Genomic DNA, 22,036 nt, shown 5'->3' with positions numbered 1-22,036 from the left:
GGATTTTTTAAATTTCGTTGTCTGGTAACCATAAACAATTTTCTTTTTAAATTTGAACTGATGATAAAAATGTGAAATATTTGAAGAAAAAACCCCAACAACAACATTTATGATGTACTTATTAAGTTTCGTGTGCTTGCTGTTGATTTTAACTTGAAAGCAACATGACACAGAGATGTTCTAGATAATATATCGCCGACCATCTTTCTTGTGTTCCGTTCGACATAAAGCATACGAATGACAGTACATATGAATTATTTAACTCTATCGCAGGCTACCATAATTGGCAGTATTAGTGTTCACTGCGCGCGCACCTGCCCAGCGCTAAAATCGATGGCGGTATTTGATGAATGGATTCTGTCGGCGCTACATGTAGTATTGGATTGGCCAGGTAAAACAGATGTGTGTGCCGAGACACAGGAAGTTGATTATCTGTGATACATGTGGATGCTACCGGCTTCCATTGTCCACGGTATGTCACCTTTGTTATTGTATTTTTGTTCACATTAGTCAGTCTCTCCTATATAACTTTACAATATTCTAATACATGAAGTCATACTGGTATTCTATTTTATATAATGCCAATTTGTTGGTAGCAGTATCGATGCTGAGAACAACAAGTCCAATAATTTAAATGTCAAACATTATGTAATACCTTTCAGAGTCGCATGGAGAATTTCGATTTCTTTTTATAGTTAAAATTTATTAGGTAAATAAAATTGATAAAAAGGGTAAACTAGCGCTCAAAATCTTTGGTTAAGATAGAATTATAGTTATATATAGCATTAGCATGGTAAGCGGCTAAATATTCTGATAAATATGTTTTACAGCCTGCTAGTTGCCAAGGAAATGGGAAAATCCATGTAAACTCTTTATTTATTTATTACGTAATTGACAGTTGATAAGTAGCTGATAGTGTGCACTAGCGGATTCCGGGGGGGGGGGGGGCTCACTTAAATAGTCCACTATTATATCATTATATTTCTTTTTTCAATGAAGGAGAAGAAAAGTAATAAAATACGCCCCAAAAGCACCATTTCGGACTAGAAATTGTTTAAATTTTCTGTGTGTGTGGTAATTCTTCATGTTAAAAGGCGTTCCATGTTCCATTAAAAAGAGTATATAATTATTTATAATGTTTCTGGTTATAACCAGCTTGACTTGATTTATCATTTCTGACAGTGGTATTGAAGCGTCATAGTAATACCTAGCGACAGAAGATGCTATTACACGAAAGCAAACGTTTCTCCAATATTGCTAGCGTTGCTATTGTAACAAATTGCCTGAAATAAAGGCGATTCAATACAATTAGTGTCATTTATGGGTCTAACCACTGCGGGAATCCTTCATCTGTCTCAATTAAACCATGTGTTACATGCGAGAAATCATTAATATCATTTATAATATTGTTGCCTGAGTACTTATATGCGACCATGTAATGTACTAAAATGTTTTTTTCTGGGGGCCTCAATAAATTCGTTAGTTCTGTTTTAGATACCAACATATATTGTTTTGTTAAATTTAAGCTGAAAACTTTACAAACACTTAATGCATTGTCTAACCGTTTTCCATTCACAGTTTTGACAAAAACAAAAACAAACAAAAAACGTTCAGAACAGATTAAACATTTTATCGATGTCGAATTTTCCGATTCAGTAATTTCAAAGTTAAAAGGCTATTTTTCGACAATTTTGATTTGAAACAGATTTCTGATTCTGATATGAACACGTTAGCACTTCTAAACAAAGACTTCGAGATTACTAATACTTTACATTAGTATGGTCGGACAGGTTTTAAGGCAGTTGATTTTTTTTTTAAATTCTTACAGGATAAATATGCGAATTATCCTCGACTCGTTCACGTTTAGGGTAAGACATCGACTTCTTTCTCCAAATTATAGCTCAGTTGTTAATATTTATCAAATAATATGACACTCGATGGTCTTTTTTTGCTTAAAAGTGTAAGTAGCGGTTGGATTTACATAATTGCGTCGAAATGCGTACATGTATCTGTTGTTACATGTTGTTTGGTGTATGCCAATGGCATCGTTTTGCACATACATGTTTCACGGTCCATTAAAACACACCGAGGACCAATTGAATGAAGCTATATGAAAATAATTCATAATTGATTTTAAAGCACATTAATTCAACATTACCACAGAACGCTCATTTTAATCGGTACACAGGGAGCCGTTTCCTATGGTCGATTTCGTAACGGTATAAGAGATAAGAACATAACACTGCATTGTCGAAAAAATCATCTCCCATGATTCGTGTTGAAACGGCCTCCAGAACTTCTGGTTAAAATATCTCCTCTGAATAATCTCGATATTGATAAGGCTGCTGTTTATAATGTCTCCTATAAATGAACTTCATCCTAGGAAAACATGTCGTAGTTATAAACTCGAGCCTACGATTCTTGATAAGGCGGCACCTGCTGTTTAAAATATCTCCTTTTTATAAACTTTATCCCAGGATTCCTGATAAAGCGGACCTATTATTAAGAATGTCTCCTATGTATGAACTCGATCCAAGGATTCTTGATAAAGCGGCTCCCACTGTTTAAAATGTGTCCTATGTGAAACTCGATCCTAAGATTCCTGATTTAGCGGACCTATTGTTTAAAATGTCTCCTTTGTATATACTCGATCCTAGGATTCGTGATAAAGCGGCCCCCGCTGTTTAAAATATGTCCTATGTATAAACTCGATGCCCCCGCTGTTTAAAATGTGTCCTATATATAAACTCGATCCTAGGATTCCTGATAAGCGGCCCCCGCTGTTTAAAATGTGTCCTATGTATAAACTCGATCCTAGGATTCCCGATAAAGCGGCCCCCGCTGTTTAAAATGTGTCCTATGTGTAAACTCGATCCTAGGATTCCTGATAGAGCGGCCCCCGCTGTTTAAAATGTGTCCTATGTGTAAACTCGATCCTAGGATTCCTGATAGAGCGCCCCCCGCTGTTTAAAACGTGTCCTATGTATAAACTCGATCCCAGGATTCCTGATAGAGCGCCCCCCGCTGTGTAAAATGTGTCCTATGTATACACTCGATCCCAGAATTCCTGATAAAGCGGCCACCGCTGTTTAAAATGTCTCCTTTGTATAAACTCAATTCTAGGATTCGTGATGAAGCGGCCCCGCTGTTTAAAATGTGTCCTTTGTATAAACTCGATCCTAGAATTCGTGATAAAGCGGCCCCCGCTGTTTAAAATGTGTCCTATGTGTAAACTCGATCCTAGAATTCGTGATAAAGCGGCTCCGCTGTTTAAAATGTGTCCTATGTGTAAACTCGATCCTAGAATTCGTGATAAAGCGGCCCCCGCTGTTTAAAATGTGTCCTATGTATAAACTCGATCCTAGAATTCGTGATAAAGCGGCCCCCGCTGTTTAAAATGTGTCCTATGTATAAACTCGATCCTAGAATTCGTGATAAAGCGGCCCCCGCTGTTTAAAATGTGTCCTATGTATAAACTCGATCCTAGAATTCGTGATAAAGCGGCCCCCGCTGTTTAAAATGTGTCCTAGGTATAAACTCGATCCTAGAATTTGTGATAAAGCGGCTCCGCTGTTTAAAATGTGTCCTATGTGTAAACTCGATCCTAGAATTCGTGATAAAGCGGCCCCCGCTGTTTAAAATGTGTCCTATGTATAAACTCGATCCTAGAATTCGTGATAAAGCGGCCCCCGCTGTTTAAAATGTGTCCTATGTGTAAACTCGATCCTAGAATTCGTGATAAAGCGACCCCTGCTGTTTAAAATGTGTCCTATGTGTAAACTCGATCCTAGAATTCGTGATAAGGGCCCCCCGCTGTTTAAAATGTGTCCTATGTGTAAACTCGATCCTAGAATTCGTGATAAAGCGGCCCTTTTATTAAAAAGCTGTCCCAGGTAAGAACTTGATCCTAGAGTTCGCGATGGAGCGATCCCCGTAATTTGAAGCTCCGCGCTCGGGGTTTTGAATCCTTGACCAAAAACGATGCTGAATACATACCAGTTGGGTTTAAAGCCTATTTCCGAAACTCATAAGGGATACTAAGACTATATCGAAAACAGATATACTTGTGTGGTAAAGTCCTTGTCGTGCGGATTGTCATTAATGTAATCCAGCTCATATACCTGAACAAAGGTCTTGATTAAATTATGTGTTATTGCATAATAAAACCCTCTGAACAACTACAACTCACTACTGCACCAAAGTATAACTTATTTTTATTACATTACAGCTGCATGAGACCGTAAATTGGTTTTGTCACGAACGAAGGCTTCAAGAGAAACTGCTACTGCTAATGTGAATATATGTCGTTACTTGCTACATTTGTATATATGTTTTCAGAAGATCTAAACTATTCCATGGCGCACATGGCCGACACTGCCTGTAAGCCGACATTATAAACCGACGAGTCACCAACAAAATACTTGTAGCCGCGCAAAGGCAGATCCCGCGTGTATTCGGTGGTCTGGTTGCCTAGGGCGACGCGTGAACACGTGCGGAGCTTCGTAGCGGGTGGAGAAGCGCATACGGACACCACACGACTCCCGGGTCCCATAGGGGAGGCTTAATGAAATTACACGAGCACTAGTTGAATTAGAGTGCCCGTGAATAATTCACGACGGTCTTCGATTATTGGCCTTATCTGGCGACCTGGCTGTAACGATACACGTGCGATAAAACAACGGCTGTAATTAAACAGATCAAGGGACGATAACATGTTAGAAGGTGAGATGTGAGTGTGTTTTTTATGGTTTTAACATTGTATGTTTTGTCATCTCAGTTGTAAATCGACTTCGTTCTGACTTCATTCAAGATTTTCAAGATATATTTTTCCAATCAGTTTAGAAAAAAAACCCCATTCAAATCATACCACGATGAAAGTCACAAATGTCAGGCAATAGCATAAACTATTTGTATTCAATTTCATACTATGTCAAAATAGGGTGTGTTAATTTGTAACTACATTCGGTTTGCCATTGAAAGAAATGGAATTTATAATGAATAATTTGTCATCCGAAATAACATTGTCATATTTGCTGTAACTCAAAGTTTCTACAGAACTGGAAAAAACAACACAGTTTGCATGCCAGATTCATTTCTTATAGAATTACGAAAGTTGTTCTTTGCGCAACTTCTCAAAAATCGATACTTTCTGCAAGTTGTAAGTACTGACATCTCTCAGCATGACAAACGACACTAAGAAACAATGTTTCGAAGCTTTAAGGAGAAAACGATGCTAATAAAAGACTGAACAGCTGTATATTAGCACTCCAGAGTCAAGTGTTTACCATGATAAATAGTCGCATGATAACTAAGATATGTTTACTGTTACAATATGAGGTGCTGAACACTGAACGAGTATGCCTATCAATGCTAGTATTTTTTATTGTGGGTTACTTTAAGGACTGTTCACATCTTCAGACGAGAAAGATAAACTACTAAAGCTAGCTCCCTATAACAGATAAGCAAGAATGTATTTGTATATTCAGTGTACAGCCATTCTAACTGACGGTATTTATGGCAATAAAATGTTTTTATTTATATTCTGTTACGTTGGACATGGTTTAATTTCTTGAAAGCAAAGTTGTTGTCTTTACAGACAAAATCGGCATAAAAATAATAAATATTAAAAAAAAACACATTAGTAAACGTAAAAAATATAGTTTTATCAAAAGGCTCATAGTACTTTCTGTCGTTATTTCTTTGACAAATAACATATTAATATAGTGAAACAAATTTATTTGAAAGTTGATTCAACACATCACCAACACATGACATGAGTAGCTGAGGTTCAAAGCGGATCAGCGTGCACCGAAATCCGTCTCTAGCGTTCTGTAGGATTTCCATGGCAACCCTTTGCGCCGAGAGACCTAATATTAACAAGGCGTGATCAATAGGGGGACCGCGAAGGCCGCAAATTAAATATTGAAACAATGTCACAGTGCATGTGGTGAGGATTTTATTTGGCAAGTTACACAAGCCACATGCCCATATACTTGCATTCACAAGATCCACAGACATTGCCTATATGTATCAGACAATTTATGCTGTTTTAATGAAACTCTTCAATAGATTATATTATTATGTTTTTTATTCTGATTCTTACTAATGCTGCTGAACATTCTCATGTTAACATGCCTAATACTGCTATACGCACTCATGTTAACTTGCCTTATGCTGCTACACGCACTCATGTTCACTTGCCTAATGCTGCTTTACGTACTCATGTTCACTTGCCTAATGCTGCTACACGCACTCAAGTTAACTTGCGTAATGCTGTTCTACGTACTCCTGTTAACTTGCCTAATGCTTCTCTAAGTTCCCAAGTTCACTTGTCTAATGCTGCTATACATACTCATGTTCACTTGCCTAATACTGATATACGTACTCGTGTTCACTTGCCTAAAGCTGCTATACGTACTCGTGTTCACTTGCCTAATACTGCTCTACGTACTCATGTTCACTTGCCTAAAGCTGCTATACGTACTCGTGTTCACTTGCCTAAAGCTGCTATACGTACTCATGTTAACTTGCCTAATACTGCTCTACGTACTCATGTTCACTTGCCTAAAGCTGCTATACGTACTCATGTTAACTTGCCTAATACTACTCTACGTACTCATGTTCACTTGCCTAATGCTGCCATACGTACTCATGTTCACATGCCTAATGCTGCCATACGTACTCAAGTTCACTTGCCTAATTCTGCTTCACGTACTAGTGTTCACTTGCCTAATGCTGCTATACGTACTCAATTTCACTTGCCAAAGATTGCTATACGTACTCAAGTTCACTTGCCTAAGATTGCTATACGTACTCAAGTTCACTTGCCTTATGTTGCTATACTTACTCAAGCTCACTTGCCTTATGTTGCTATACGTACTCATGTTCACTTGCCTTATGTTGCTATACGTACTCAAGTTCACTTGCCTTATGCTGCTATACTTACTCAAGCTCACTTGCCTTATGCTGTTATACGTACTCAAGTTCACTTGCCTATTATTGCTATACATGTATGTACTAAAGTTCACTTGCCTTATGTTGCTATACGTACACAAACTCACTTGCCTTATGATGCTTTACTTACTCAAGTTCAATTGCCTTATGTTGCTATACGTACACAAACTCACTTGCCTTATGATGCTTTACTTACTCAAGTTCAATTGCCTTATGTTGCTATACGTACTCAAGTTCACTTGCCTTATGTTGCTATACGTACTCAAGTTCACTTGCCTTATGCTGCTATACGTACTCAAGTTCACTTGCCTTATGCTGCTATACGTACTCAAGTTCACTTGCCTTATGTTGCTATACGTACTCAAGTTCACTTGCCTTATGTTGCTATACGTACTCATGTTCACTTGCCTTATGTTGCTATACGTACTCAAGTTCACTTGCCTTATGTTGCTATACGTACTCAAGTTCACTTGCCTTATGTTGCTATACGTACTCAAGTTCACTTGCCTTATGTTGCTATACGTACTCAAGTTCACTTGCCTTATGTTGCTATACGTACTCAAGTTCACTTGGCTAATGCCTCCATACGTACTCATGTTCACTTGCCTAAAGCCTCTATACGTAATGGTGTCCACTTGCCTAATGCTGATATACGTAATCAAGTTCACTTTTCAAATGCTGCTTCACGTACTCAAGTCCAATTGACTAATGGTGATACACGTACTCAAGTTCACTTGCCTAATGCTGCTATACATACTCATAATGCCGCTTCACGTACTCGTGTTCACTTGCCTAATACTGCTATTCGTATTTATACTCACTTGCCTGCTATACTTACGCATATTTTTGTATAATGCTGCTATACGTACTCGTGTTCACTTGCCTAGGTATAAAGGCTTGTTGTTAGACACTGTTTTCCGATTGAGTCACGTTCTTGGTCGTTATTGAATATACGAGTAGATCTAAATTAAATCTTGAATTGATGCTTATCATGTCTGAGCCACAAATTGTCACATGAACTCACTTGTTTTTCTTGGCCTGACGTCGACGGTTAGTCGCCGTAAATAGTAAGTTGTCTGTGAGTCAAGCGATCATGGAATTACCGGTATTTAGGTGATTTCGTTGTATTCTTTGTCATATCTGTCAACGCCAGAAATGAGTGGCAAGTATATGTATATGACATGTTTGGACTTGTTTATATCGACACAAATGACTTCTGTCTCCTGGGGCCTGCTAGTATATAAGAACTGTTCTGGTATAGTCATCCCTTATCGCGGGCAGACCTTCACAAACTCTATAACAACGACATCAGTCGTTGTAGTTTGTCTTTCCGGAATGATAGTGTAAATACAAGGCTCGTTTCGAATGTTTGCCACGTCACATGATTGTCTTAGATAAAATCGCGGGTGGAAAGAGAAAAAGCTTCAAGTGACATTAAACAGGAAACAGATAAAACAGAGTTGAAATGCGTTTTCCACTTAGACAATGTATCATGGAACTGCCAACTTAATGCATCTGTATTGTTTTTCAGGAAAAGCCGATTATTCTAAGCGCATCTCCTGGCACATCACTCCATGGGCACGAAATGTTTCCCTCCTAGAGTGAACGCCCAGACTCCAGCAGCTAGACACAGCTTGACGTTGATAACCACAGACACGGATGTCTGGATCTAAAATCCTTAAATCACACGTCAGGACAATTTTCTTACATTTAGTGCGGAACATCATTAAAGTTTCTCAGGACGGGGGCTAGACTTTTATGGACTGTTAAAACATGAAGACAAACACGATTTACTCTGTCTTTTAATTTCGATTTTGGCGAGCACGTAAAGACTACTGCTAGACTTGATGGGATGTTACAGGCTCGCATCTGTGACGAAATAAACGAGCGAGTTCAATATTTCACCAGCTCGGTAAATACAAGGACGTCGGGGAAAACAATTAACACAGTCGATTTTACTTGAATGGAAATATCCAGTGTCTTTCTAGATTACAAAACGACAACATATATACGGGATATGGGACCGCAAAATAATGGAATAAATGTATTGTCTTTTGAGACACTAGAGTCTTACACACGAACGCCACGTGTCGCTGGTGATAATTGAATATCGGTGCCTTAATTGAGAATGGTGAACATACTCGGGGAAAACTGAATCATTTTCATATCAATTAGAAGTTAAGATGAACTAATGAATCGTGTGAAAACAGGCTACATGTGGCTAAATTTAAAGGTCACATAGAGAAAAACAAATCAAAATTACTGAGTTATTTTCTCGTGTGTTATAAAAAATATTGAGAATGTGGATACACTACCAGAATGCAAAATAATGAAATGGATTACTGAGGCGTTGTTTCTGTGAGCGTTTGTGTAATTCCAGGAAAACGGTATCGAAATCAATCATAAGAAGACATGACATAGAGTATTAATTACTGTGCGAAAAAAACGAGTCCCGCACTTCTTTCCTGGGCGGAGGAGCGCGGTTCCTGGTGGTCACGGGATAATAGCTGGAGTGAAATATGAACAACATGAGAATTGTCAATCAGTGTTAGCGTGGCCAGGGTAATTGGGAAATTGTGACAGAGCAGGGTGGCTATTGTCGTGAACTCCTGGAATCACTTGTGGCTGTCATTGTGCCAGATTACTGTCCCCCGGGGTTAGGATAGAGATTTTAATGCTACTGAACATAGTTTTTAGTGACCAGTTGTCTCAGCGCCCGACTGTTAAGTGGAGGAATTGGGGGAGAAAATTGTTTGGGGCCAGTTTGAAGTTATATTGATACGGTAAGGACAATATGGAGAGCATTTGGTCAGCAATCTTATTGAATCTTTTCATTTGAGGTTGTTATAAATAAACAAAATATTAATGAAAGAAAATACAGTTTGAAGACAAGTGTAAAAGAGATACGCGGATTATAAATCCTGGCACATCACAGAGAATAGTTAAATCGATTTGAAACCACTTCATTATTATTTCATGTGAAATACGTCATATATATCCATGCTAAAGTCTAAATATCAAAGGAGACATTATCATGTCAGTTATATAAATTGTGCACGTCGATGCATCTTTAGTGGAACCTCATATTGGTTAAATACTCACTATATTTCAACGCATGTGTTATTGCTTTATTAAACGTCGCTTCGCAACAACATTGCATATATCTTCCGATGACATGTTGCAATGCCAATGGCAGAACTAGTGTAACGTAACTGGCGGCCCCGAGCGACAAGAAGGCCAGAACGTGCTATGCGCGCGCAGACATGCTGGAGAGCGGTCACGGTGTCACGTGGCTAGTCGTTTCCCCTCTAGCCGTGGTTACAGATGTTCTTGCCATCATCGTCATATCGCACTACTTTCCGTATTTTCACGGAACAGACGTCGCGCTCATCTCGGTAGTTTCCGCCATGATCGGGAACGTCGTGCTTACGTTACCGATTCCAGCGTACCTGGGCGTCAGAACACTACAGTGGAGTCCGTATGTTTGTGATGGATTTACGTGGGGAGTTATTACATTCAGAATCGCTCAAGTGTTGAGTTTACTGGTGATGAGCATTCACTGGTCAACGTTATTAAAACTTTCAGCACAGAAGAAACGTTATGTGTCGACAAAATATTTAAAATTTACTGTATTCTTTGTGTGGATGTCCGCCGCCATATTCGGGATTCTACCTTTAATCGGTGCTGTAGACGACACTTATAACAACAACGGCAATTGCCACTTCCTTCCTTTCTCCCTGGGGACCGGGTACTGCATGCTGTTTATCGTTCTTATTTTATTGGCAATGCTCGTCTCCCTCATCTGCTGTATTGACGCCATGGTGCTCATCAAACACATGGCCGCCATCGCCGACCAGAAATACCAGGAACCAGGCCGCTTTCGGTTGCCCACCGACAAACCGGAAGTGACACTCCACGGCGGAAGTGGCGTGTCCGACAGGCAGCAGCGACTCCAATTTGCTTGGGATCTGAGTAAATTTTCGACCATCTTCATAGCTTTGGCATTCGCTATGGATCACTTGCCTTTTACGGTGAGTGTCATTACCTAGCACCTTGTCGGTGTATGGTCTAGTTTGCAAAGTTAGTTTTACGTTGACATAAATTGTGTTTTGCAAATTATCCGCATTCAGTGGTATAAAACATTGTTTAATTTACGGTTAGGCCAAAGTTATTAAAATGTAAACTGATTGTTCAATATTCATACATTTATAACTAAACTAACTAATCAAATCGTTTTAATGAGTCTACTAGCCAAAATATGTGGTCAACGATTTATACCGTTTGCTGCTTGAATAAAATTTTCCGTCATTTCAATATTACACTTTGGCGTCAGAATGACGTCATGCTTTGACAAATGTTCTACCTCATATCAATATTCTGAGCTGTTTTAAGATCAAACAACTTCCGACGAAGATCATACGTTAAATATCTAGACTGATCGTATTATTTATTGTAACGATCTCTCTGTCTGTGTTTAAGTCGATCAAGGATATAATTGAATAATTTATATAGCATGATCAAATGCCGACGTCATTGAAGGCATGTATGCTAAAAATAACGTCAAAGGCCTTATTGGTTAGGAGTTATTAAAAAAGCTGGACACGCCGTCTCTGCTTTAAGGCTATAACGTTACGCATGCTTTTTTATTTCGAGAAGCAAAAAACGCCATTATAACACCCCCAATGATATTAGTGGAGATTGCAAAAAAATGAAGACAGTTTTTCTCATTTTTTTCGCCGTCAGAAACTTAAAATTGATGGCATCGTCTGTTCACTTTTCTTAATATTAAAGGCTCTCCTCATCCTAAAGCCGCGTATTATATTTTCGTTCCGTTCTCGAGCGTTCATTTTGCAAGACTTGATGAAATCAATACAACAATAGCCCATTGGTTCGTGCCTGGACCCCATATATCACTGGTGAATATATGTTTGGGGAAACAGACAAAAACATTCGCCTTTTATGGGTGTTTTTATCGAAGCTCGCGCAAATTTTTGATTTTGGGATAATGAAAAGTGTTGAAATTCAAATAATGAATATTTCACAAATTAAGTGTAGACGATTCCTTATTTGGATATGTCAATTCAATGCGTTCAATCTTAGCGCTTCTGTGCGAACGTTTAATTGCCACAAAGACCTCCAAATTAATTTTAACGTATATATTGCTTAATTTCATATTTGTTTACTGACCAGACAAGCCCCTTTTATACGAGAATGTTATTGCCTCTACCGCTGGAATATGTACGGGTACGAATCCCTTACAAACCTCTACATTTTGACCTTTCAACATGTCAAGATTTTTGAAATATTGTTTTCTTCTTTGTATATTTTTTAAGCTGAAATAAGTTGTCATTTAAATCAGTTTTGGACTAAGATTAACCTCACCGCGTTTGAGATTGTGACATCGTTGTTTGTTCGTGCTTTTTTCTCTCTCAAGAAAATCTCACAAGGTCTTGCATTTCATACACACCATCCACTGTGGCTTGGCTGTTCTCATGGAGAGATATTGTACATTCATTAAAACAGATATTGACTACTACCAAAATTACTAAGAATCTTAAGACTAACAACACCATCTTCATTGCTTCATTATCAGGCCAAATAGATGTTGACTTGCACTCTTTGACTAATGGGCGATCACTGGCACCTACATGCACAACTTGCAAAAACAAATTGGTGGATCAGATTTAAGAGTCAGTTTTAAAGGAAACGAATTTTGCACTTAAAGATTGTGTAATTTCTAATATATAAAACAGAACCCGTATTATTGCAAATACCCACATACTTCATAGAATTTAGACGTCTACGTCCTTAATTAGTCAGACTTCAAATTAATGTGATAGACCAATATATAAGCGATTCAGCCAGTATGTACTGCATGTTAAACATCGATCAATATGGAATTTAATATTCGCATGTTTTGAAAACTACTGCCATCTGATTGGTTAAGAATGATTTCAACCATTTTATCATTATTGTGAATTCTCTCTCTGTTTGAACCGCACCTCAAGTTTATGAAATATTTATATATTTCAGTGTTGACGTGTCATGATTGAGCTTTCTGAAATTGAAATTGCAATGCATATTTGCATTTTAACGATAACATGCGCCTAATCAAGATTCCTTGGGTCCGTAACAACCACTCTGGGGACTTGGGGGGCGGGATGTTCCCAGCATTGGAAATCATTTAAGATAAAATCCGACCAAGTCCATTGCTTAGGTTGCGGTCTCATCAGGCCTTTTAAACATCAACCGCCTGCCTGAAGCCACCCACTCTCTAAAGACTCATATATGCCCCAGATGGGTGGGGGGCAAAACATAGCAAAGGGGTTAAAACTCAATACTTCCGGGAGCATGAATCTATTTCCGGCTGTATTTCAGGTCATACAGGGTATACAGCTCTTCAGTAAGGCCGACACAGCGCTGTTGGAAGTCGTCTCCCTTTATCTTACCGGCGCGCAGGCTCTCCTTTTACCGCACGTGCTCTGGTTGCTAAGCAACCGCTACCGGCATGCGCTCGCATACCAGTGGCGCGTGCACGTGCTGAGGGACAAGAACGCCGAGGAATTCGGTAAGTAGTTGAGACCTTTGTTCCTTTGTGCCAGTATTAGGGATGAATGAAATTTCGATACCAAAGTAATTCATTATATAACAAACGGCTTTCAGGCATAAAATGGTATCTAGCATAATTACTGATATAATCTTACGACAGTTTCACTATCTAGCCGTTGCTACTGTTTTGTTCATTTCTTATATTTGTCTTTGTTTATTCCCTACTGAATACCAAATTGGTGTTTATCCATGATAATAAAGTAAAAGTTTTGTAATATTTTATCAAACACTTCCAGAGCCAATAGCCTGTATCCTCCAGTCCTACATCTCCCGAGAGCGGGGCCGGCTCTCATTGCCTTCCTCTAGACCTGCTTCCGCCGCCGGACGCAGCATCTCCGGCACCCTCCGATCAACCAAATCGGAAGTGCTAGTCCGCGCCCAGCTTCACATAAACGGGCATGGCCGAGAGTCTCCGATGACGGTTACGCGGGACGCAACCGGTATGACTTCACTCTCTACCACGCCCGTAAATGGTGTCATCACGAGCGATGTTCACATAGAACGTCCACCCTCCTTATACGATGAGCGTCCCATTGATGTTGGCGACTTGTCTGCTCAAGTACACGGTAGTTTCCGGGGCTACAACTCTGACATAGAAATCCGTCCCTCCTCAAACAATGACAGAAACAAGGGGGACGTGCGGAGATCTGTTTCAAGCGCTTCAAAAGACAATCCAAAAATTGTACGTAAAAAACATTTACCACCGATATTCATAAACGAGGGTTACGAGGCCAATGACAAATCGCCGTCGGATGAAACTGTTACAACAAAAACTGCCATTCGTAGGGGAATGAAATCAAATGTAAGCGGAAATTCCCTCCATTTCTACATGTCCAGTGATTACCACCCGGACTTTCTGACAGACAGCCTGCCACACCGAAAGATGGCTAACGCGCACGCGCAGTCGTTCGAGAGCGACAATGGAGAAAGATACAGCTGTGAAGATATTGATGACGTCTTAAAGACTGATGAGGTAAATCTTTCAGAACAATTTGATGAACGAATGGAGAGGAATGGCAGTGTTAAGTTTAAGACATTTAAAGGAAGTCCAGCTTCTGGTGAAAAAGGAGCAAAAGTTAACAAGGGAATGTATGGGACCTTTCAAGATCTGAGTAAAATGGATTTAAAAAACGAAGAAGAGATCGAGTTTGATAACGAATCAATTTCGATTGATGAAATTGGTAATGTACCCGAGACTGTTGTTATAGACAGGGACCCGTCCGGCTTTCCACAGGTGATATATGAAACACAGACACATGCGTTGTTAAGTTTTAAACCGAAGCCTTCACAGGAAACGAGAACATCCGAACACCAAAATAGTGTAGAAGACACTGAATCAAGCGATGAGGTGTTTATTACTCCAATATTTGATAAGAATAGACGTATTTTGAGAAGTAGAGACAGTAATACAAAAGATGGTCACCCCTATGCATGTATAACAACCCCAAACAGTGTCCATACCGTTACATATCAAAACTTGCCATACACAGGTAGTAGTGTGCTAAAATCAGAGGTAACAAATGTTAAAGATACAAGTGAAATGCGTGTCTCAAGTACAGACATTGTCAGAATGGATAGTGACAATTCTAGGGCTTCCGAGCTCAAAAATATAAATAGTATAAAGAAAGACAATTATAAGCAGGCTGGAAGTGGTAAAGATGACCAAGAAAGCGGCAGTTTTATGAACGCCCAGCCGTACAAAGGCGATATCTCCCTTGACGACGAGAACGCCAGCTCGGGGTCCGGAAGTAGCGTCACTATCAGCCCATACAAAGAGGCAGCGCGTCGGAAACCGTGGATGGAAGATTTCGATGAACCGGTCGAGGATTTTGAACCTCTAGTGGAGGATTCGGACACAGACACGTTTCGGACATCGTTGGACAGCGCAGATTTACGGAGCATGGAGTTAAGAAATTACGACACTAAGTATCCTGGATCGCTCCATGATGATTTGTCAACTCCAGTCTCGTCTTTATTTGACGAGGAGACGGACAGAGGATTCGAAGAAGCCCTAGATTTACATGTAAACACCGGCACCATGGTGTATGGTGGGATGGGGCTGTGTTTTGAATCCATCAAAGAGGAACCAGAGGACCTGACTAGTTCCGGTTCAAACCCGTTTTTGGAGAACGGGTCCGACCATGATGAATTTAAGACTCGTGCTGTGATATCAAGGAGTTCTAAATCAGATTCCCGAACGTCCAGTTGTACCAGCCTCAGTGACAATCCATTTTCTAGTAGCCCAGTTAGTTCTAAATCAAACACATTACAGCGGAAACCGGATCATCCACGCGTCCCTTTGATCGTAACAACGGACGCAGACTACGGCGATTCTGGATTCACATCCGGACTAGAGAAAGGGAATGCAAGCGACTCCTCCGGCCATCAGAAAGTTATGTCACGGAGTCACGTGGTCAGCCCTTGGCCTGAGGAAACAACGGCTTTTAACCGTGGAAACTGGTCATTTGAATCTGACTTTAGTGCTGACCAGTCGCTCACACGCAGTGTTACCAGTACGCCTAAAATACCCTCGGAGCGAACTTTTCCCAATGACTTCGGGGATGCCGGTGGGTTTATGACTGATATTACAACTCCATTGCAGTATGATATTCAAGCAAGTGCCAATAAAATTTCTGACTCAGAGTCAGGACAAGATAAACAATACCCAGACGACTCAACGACAACCGTTGTGCCAAGCGCTGACACCAGAAAACCTGTACATCCAGCACTGGCAGCCATCCGGTCCGGCGGCCGCCCATTGCCGCTCCGAGTTCGGTCCCTTGAGAGGTCGTCACCAGTTCCCACTCGCAGGCTACCGAGGCGAGGCCACTCTTTTGAGATGCAGCGGCCGGACTTTAAACCCGCTTACTTCTGAGATATTATCTAAATGATAATTATCACGCAGTTTATTTGTTGACTGAATGGCCTGACCGTAAATCAATGTTCATTAGACATTATATGTATTGACGTGCAACTATCATGAATGTGATGCAGCCAAAAACACGATAAAATACTCCTTTTTAAAGAATTTACTAATATTAATTAAGGTAGTTTCTTAGCAATTTGGAAGGAATTTGAATGTCTTTTATGTTTATTACCAGTCTTATAGTTTGGAAATTAAACCATGAGAAACACATTTGTTAGTATTGAAAAACACCAGTTGAAACCAAGCATGAAATTACGGACTATGAAAAAAATGCAATAGTGTTAAAACGCTTATTTTTGACAACGACCAATCACGATATTTCATCAAAAAACTTTCACAATACCTCACCAACGACAATTCACAATCCCTTACGAACGACCAATCACAGTATCTCACATACAAGCAATCACAATAGTTCATAAACGTCTAATTGTAATACCTCACCAACGACCAATAAGAAGCAATCATAATACCTCAACGACGACAAATCAAAATAACACACCAACAACCGATCAAAATACTTCATCAAAAAGCAATCGCATCACCTCAAGAAATCACAATACCAACGGCCACCAAGAAGCATTCAGCATACCTCATCAACGATATATCACAATATATCATCAACGAACCATCACATTACTTCACCAACGACAACTCAAAAAAATTTACCAACGACCAGTTACAAGTCTTCACAAACGACCAATCACAATACTTCACCAACGACCAATCACAATAGTTTCATAAACGACAAATTGTTATACCTCACCAACGACCAATAACAAACAATCATAATACCTCAACGACGACCAATAACAAGCAATCATGATACCTCAACGACGACCAATAACAAGCAATCATGATACCTCACTAACGACCAATAACAAGTAATCATAATACCTCACCAACGACCAATAACAAGCAATCATAATACCTCAAAGACGACCAATAACAAGCAATCATAATACCTCAACGACGACCAATAACAAGCAATCATGATACCTCACTAACGACCAATAACAAGTAATCATAATACCTCACCAACGACCAATAACAAGCAATCATAATACCTCAACGACGTCAAATCAAAATAACTCACCAACAACCGATCACAAAAAGCAATCGCATCACCCCACGAACAAGAAATCAGAATACCAACGACCATCAAGAAGCATTCAGCATACCTCATCAACGATATATCACAATATCTCATCAACAGCCAATCACAATACTTCATCAGCGACCTCTCACATAACTTTACTAACGACAACTCAAAAAACCTTACCAACGACCAGTTACAAATCTTCACAAGCGACCAATCACAATCTTTTACCGACAACCAATTACAATTCCTTACCGACAACCAATCACAATCTCTTACCAACGACCAATCACAATTCCTCACCAAATGGAAAACTCTATTTGACAACCTTCATGCTAAATGATTCACACACATTTCTTTTCGTATACACTTTAACTAAGCATAATTGTGATATTTCAATAGATGATTTCCTTAAACAATAAATTTGCAAATAATTTAACTTCAAAACAAAACAAAATAACTCTTTAAAGACATTATATTGAAGGAACGTATGCAATGATTAAAAATTACTGCGCGTCATGACGGCAGGAAACACCATCGCACGCGCTTTTTCGTGAAGTGTTGAAAAATGCGAAAAATGCGTGTTTCTGTGGTGTGTTTTACAAAAAAGTAATTTAAGGTATGCTAGAAAAGATATCAATCATGTAGGTCGAGTCCGGATGGATAAATCCGACTCTCGGGCAAGCCTGGTTACCTGGCAACACAAGTGCCCTCGGTCGTTATTTCTTTCTCGCACTCGGCATTTCTAGATAGTCATTTCTGGTCAGTTAAGCCTTGCTGAAACACTTTTTCTGGCACCCTCCATGCTAGATGATTCATAAGCTGTGTCGCGATACTTTTTATTTTTTCATATACAGTACACTTTATGTAGGCTTAATTATGATATTTCAATAGATGATTTCAATTAACATTAACTAAACCAAAGAGTTTCAAAACAAAACAACTTAACCCTTAAAAGACGTCATATTGAATGAACTTCTTGACGTACATGTATGTATTTCATAAAAAAAGCAATTTAAGGTATGCTAAAAAAATACCAATCTTATGTATCCGGCTCGATAGAAAAAAAACACCTTTGGGTACGCTGCGTAGCCGGTAACGAGGATTGGCGATGATACATATAACTGATACAGCAAATGATATTTTCTAATGATTCACCTACATTGTTTTAATGTCTTAGCACATAACAAGACATTTAATAAGCGCTTTCCAACTCAAACTTGGGAATCCAAAATAGTCTATTTTAAGGCGCATGTGCTATGTGACAGTATCATGTCAACTGGTCAAAACTGTATTGTAAGTGTGTGGCAGTATGAAATTGCTCATAATTGGTTTATGAAAATTTAACATGGGCGGGTCACGTGAGGTACAATAACAAACTTTTTGTATACAATGTCGTACTTTTTCGAAATAGGGTGCTTTTATGCACTCGGTTTGTCCTTGAAATAAATGGAAATTATAATGAATAATTTGTCATCCTAAACAACATTGTCACCATTGGTATAACTTTAAATTTCTTTTGAACTGGAAAAACAGCAGTTTCCATGCTAGGGTCATTTCTTTTATAAATAGGAAAGTTGTTCGTTGCGCAACCTCTGGCGACAATATGGAAACTATGTTTCGAGGCTTTACGGGGTAAACGATTCTAATAAAAGACTGAACAGTGGTATATTAGCACTTATGAGTCAAGTGTTAACCTAGGTAAATAGTCGCATGATAATTGAGATCACTGATGGTTACTGTTACAATATGAGGTGCTGAACACTGAACGAGTATTACTATCTATGCTGGTACTTTTATTTTAGGTTACTTTAAGGACTGTTCATATCTTCAGACTTAATGAGAAAGATAAACTTCTAAAGCTAGTACCCTATAACAGATAAGCAAAAACATATTTGTATATTCAGTGTATAGCCATTCTAACGGATGATATTTATGGCATTAAAATGTCTTTATTTATTTTCTGTTACGTTGGACATGGTTTAATTTTTTGAAAGCAAAGTTGTTGTCTTTACAGACAAAATCCCCATAAAAATAATTAACATTAAAAAAAAAAACCACATAAGTTTACGTAAAAATATAGTTTTATCAAAAGGCTCATAGTACTTTCTGTCGTTATTTCTTTGTCAAATAATATATAAATATAATGTAACAGATTTATTTGAAAGTTGATGTAACACATCACCAACACATGACATATTAATAAAGTAGTTGATGATCAAAGTTGATCAGCGTGCACCAAAATACGTCTCTAGCGTTCTGTAGGATTTCCATGGCAACCCAATGCGCTGAGAGACCTAATATAGACAATGTGTAATCAATAGGGGGACCGCGAAGGCCACAAATTAAATATTGAAACAATGTCACAGTGCATGTTGTGAGGATTTTATTTGTCAAGTTACATTTGCCAAATGGCTATATAAATGAGTTCACTAGATCCATAGATATTGCCTATATGTATCAGACAATCTATGCTGTTCTAATGAAATTCTTCAATAGATTACATTATTATGGTTTTGTTATGATTCGTTCTAATGCTGCTGTACATTATCATGTTCACTTGCCTAATGCTGCTGTACATTATCATGTTCACTTGCCTAATGCTGCTGTACATTCTCATGTTCAACTTAAAATTTGTCATCCACAAGATTATATCATTGAGGCACTCATTTAATTGTCTAAGAACATTCGCCTCATTTTGTGCATTTCAAGCTTGAATTCTGACAGCAGTTTTATGATTATCAGCATACCCATAAAGTCCAGCGGGGTATTTTTGTACAACTTTATTCAGAGCAGCAAGATACACGGTAAATATAACTGGGCCTGCACAGGACCCTGTGGTACACCGAACTGCAGCTGTTCTGTCTTGGAAGATGCGTTCTCAACAATAACATTCATGGTCCTTTCAGTTAAATAGGAATTTATCCAGTCCAAAGTCTTCCTGAAGAATTCGAAGTACAATTGGAATATCCACTGTATCAAAAGATGCACTGAGGTCAATCATAACAACGGAAGTAACTTTATTGTTGTCAGAGGCATCCAATTAAAGTTATTAAACACAATACAATTTCATCATTGCAGATTCTACACCATAACCCTTTCTGTAAACGCTTTGATATGACGGACGGATACTGTTTACTTCGATGTGATGAGTAATTTGTTGCAAGGCAGATTTCTCAAGGATCTTTGATAAAAACGACAAGTTTGACACACCAGGCCGATAATATTTAAGTTCTAGAGGGCGACCTTTTTTCTTCAGTAGAGGCTTTTTCACGACACGTTTCCACTCTGTTGGAAACACCCCAGATGCTAATGATCTATTTACAGTTTCTGTCCCACTGGTACAAAAAGATGAAAATTGTCTTTCAAATTTGGTGTTGGAATAACATCTAGCTCACAAGTTGTTCATCTTGATCCTTGGATACGTTTCATTACTAATTTTCTGAGAGTGATGTAAACTCAGTCAAAATTGTGCCAGCTAGAGGTCCGTTTAATGATACAGAGAAGATATGTGCCGATTATTATCAGTCATTTCTCAACCGGGCAATGTTGTCAACAAGAATTGCAAAATATCGTTAGCAAGAGATACATCAACAGTATGCGGTGGAAGTGGATTGTCCTTCATACGACCGAGCAGACAGGCAGTCAACCCATATAACTTTTTCACATCGCCCTCTGCCCCAATGAATTTAGACTGAAAATATCTATTTTAAGATGTTGTCACTGCAGAAGTGTAGCTGTTTCTGACTGGTAAATAATTTATATTGACCCTTTAAACTGCTTGAGGGAGTTCAGGTATCCAGAATACCATGGTAAATCTACAAGTAGATCTAAATAAAATTTTGAATAGATGCTTATAATGTCTGACCCTCAAATTGTCACATGATCTTACTTGTTTTTCGTTGCCTGACGTCGACGGTTGGTCACCGTGAATAGTAAGTTGTCTGTGAGTCAAGCGATCATGGAATTACCGATATTTAGGTGATTCTGTTATATTCTTTGTCATATCTGTCAACGTCAGGAAGGAGTGGCAAGTATATGTATATGACAAGTTTGGAGTTGTTCATATCGACACAAATATCTACAGCCTGCAGGCGTCTGCTTGTATATACGAAATGGTATAGTCATGCCTTAGCACACAGGGGTTTCTCTCGAAAAAAAAATCTTATATATATATTATATAGACAAGGGGTTGAACTCAAATTTTGCAATCCTCCAAAAAATGAAGTAAACAATGTATTACAGTTAAATTAATGCTTTTGTTGTAAATAAAGTGACTAATGTCAATATACAAATGACTTTTAAAAGACCGAAATCAACAGAGTATTAAATTATCCGTAAAAGTCCATATATCATCGCATTTGGACACACGTTCGCAAAAATCCAATATATGAAATTACCTCAGTAAATATCACGATGCGTGTAATGTTGTACGATTACATGTATCC

At 38.8% G+C, this 22,036-nt stretch overlaps 1 protein-coding gene across 2 annotated transcripts; it reads left to right on the top strand.

Moving 5' to 3' along the window:
- Positions 1–332: 332 nt before the first annotated feature.
- LOC128245672 (uncharacterized) lies at positions 333–16,671 on the top strand. 2 transcript variants are annotated; one of them, XM_052963889.1, is made up of 5 exons: positions 333–472; positions 4,339–4,722; positions 8,486–10,985; positions 13,333–13,522; positions 13,800–16,671. In XM_052963889.1, exons 3-5 carry the CDS (start codon positions 10,218–10,220, stop codon positions 16,436–16,438), a joined length of 3,597 nt encoding a protein of 1,198 aa, XP_052819849.1. In that variant the 5' UTR covers positions 333–472; positions 4,339–4,722; positions 8,486–10,217; the 3' UTR covers positions 16,439–16,671. The 2 variants fall into 2 exon arrangements, with proteins under 2 accessions (XP_052819849.1, XP_052819850.1); XM_052963890.1 differs by having other exon boundaries at positions 4,339–4,729.
- The last annotated feature ends 5,365 nt before the right edge of the window (positions 16,672–22,036 follow it).

This window comes from Mya arenaria, chromosome 9, assembly GCF_026914265.1.
Source record: "Mya arenaria isolate MELC-2E11 chromosome 9, ASM2691426v1".
NCBI lineage: Eukaryota > Metazoa > Mollusca > Bivalvia > Myida > Myidae > Mya > Mya arenaria.
The sequence above is the reverse complement of the archived record's forward strand: the minus strand, read 5'-3'. Positions and strand labels throughout refer to the sequence as shown.

What these genes read in the sequence shown, in the direction of transcription:
- LOC128245672 (XM_052963889.1), top strand. Translation starts at nt 10,218, where the DNA reads ATGCTGGAGAGCGGTCACGGTGTCACGTGGCTAGTCGTTTCCCCTCTA. An exon ending in TGGATCACTTGCCTTTTACG is followed by an intron (nt 10,986 to 13,332) that starts GTGAGTGTCATT and finishes GCTGTATTTCAG; the next exon opens with GTCATACAGGGTATACAGCT. An exon ending in CAAGAACGCCGAGGAATTCG is followed by an intron (nt 13,523 to 13,799) that starts GTAAGTAGTTGA and finishes AAACACTTCCAG; the next exon opens with AGCCAATAGCCTGTATCCTC.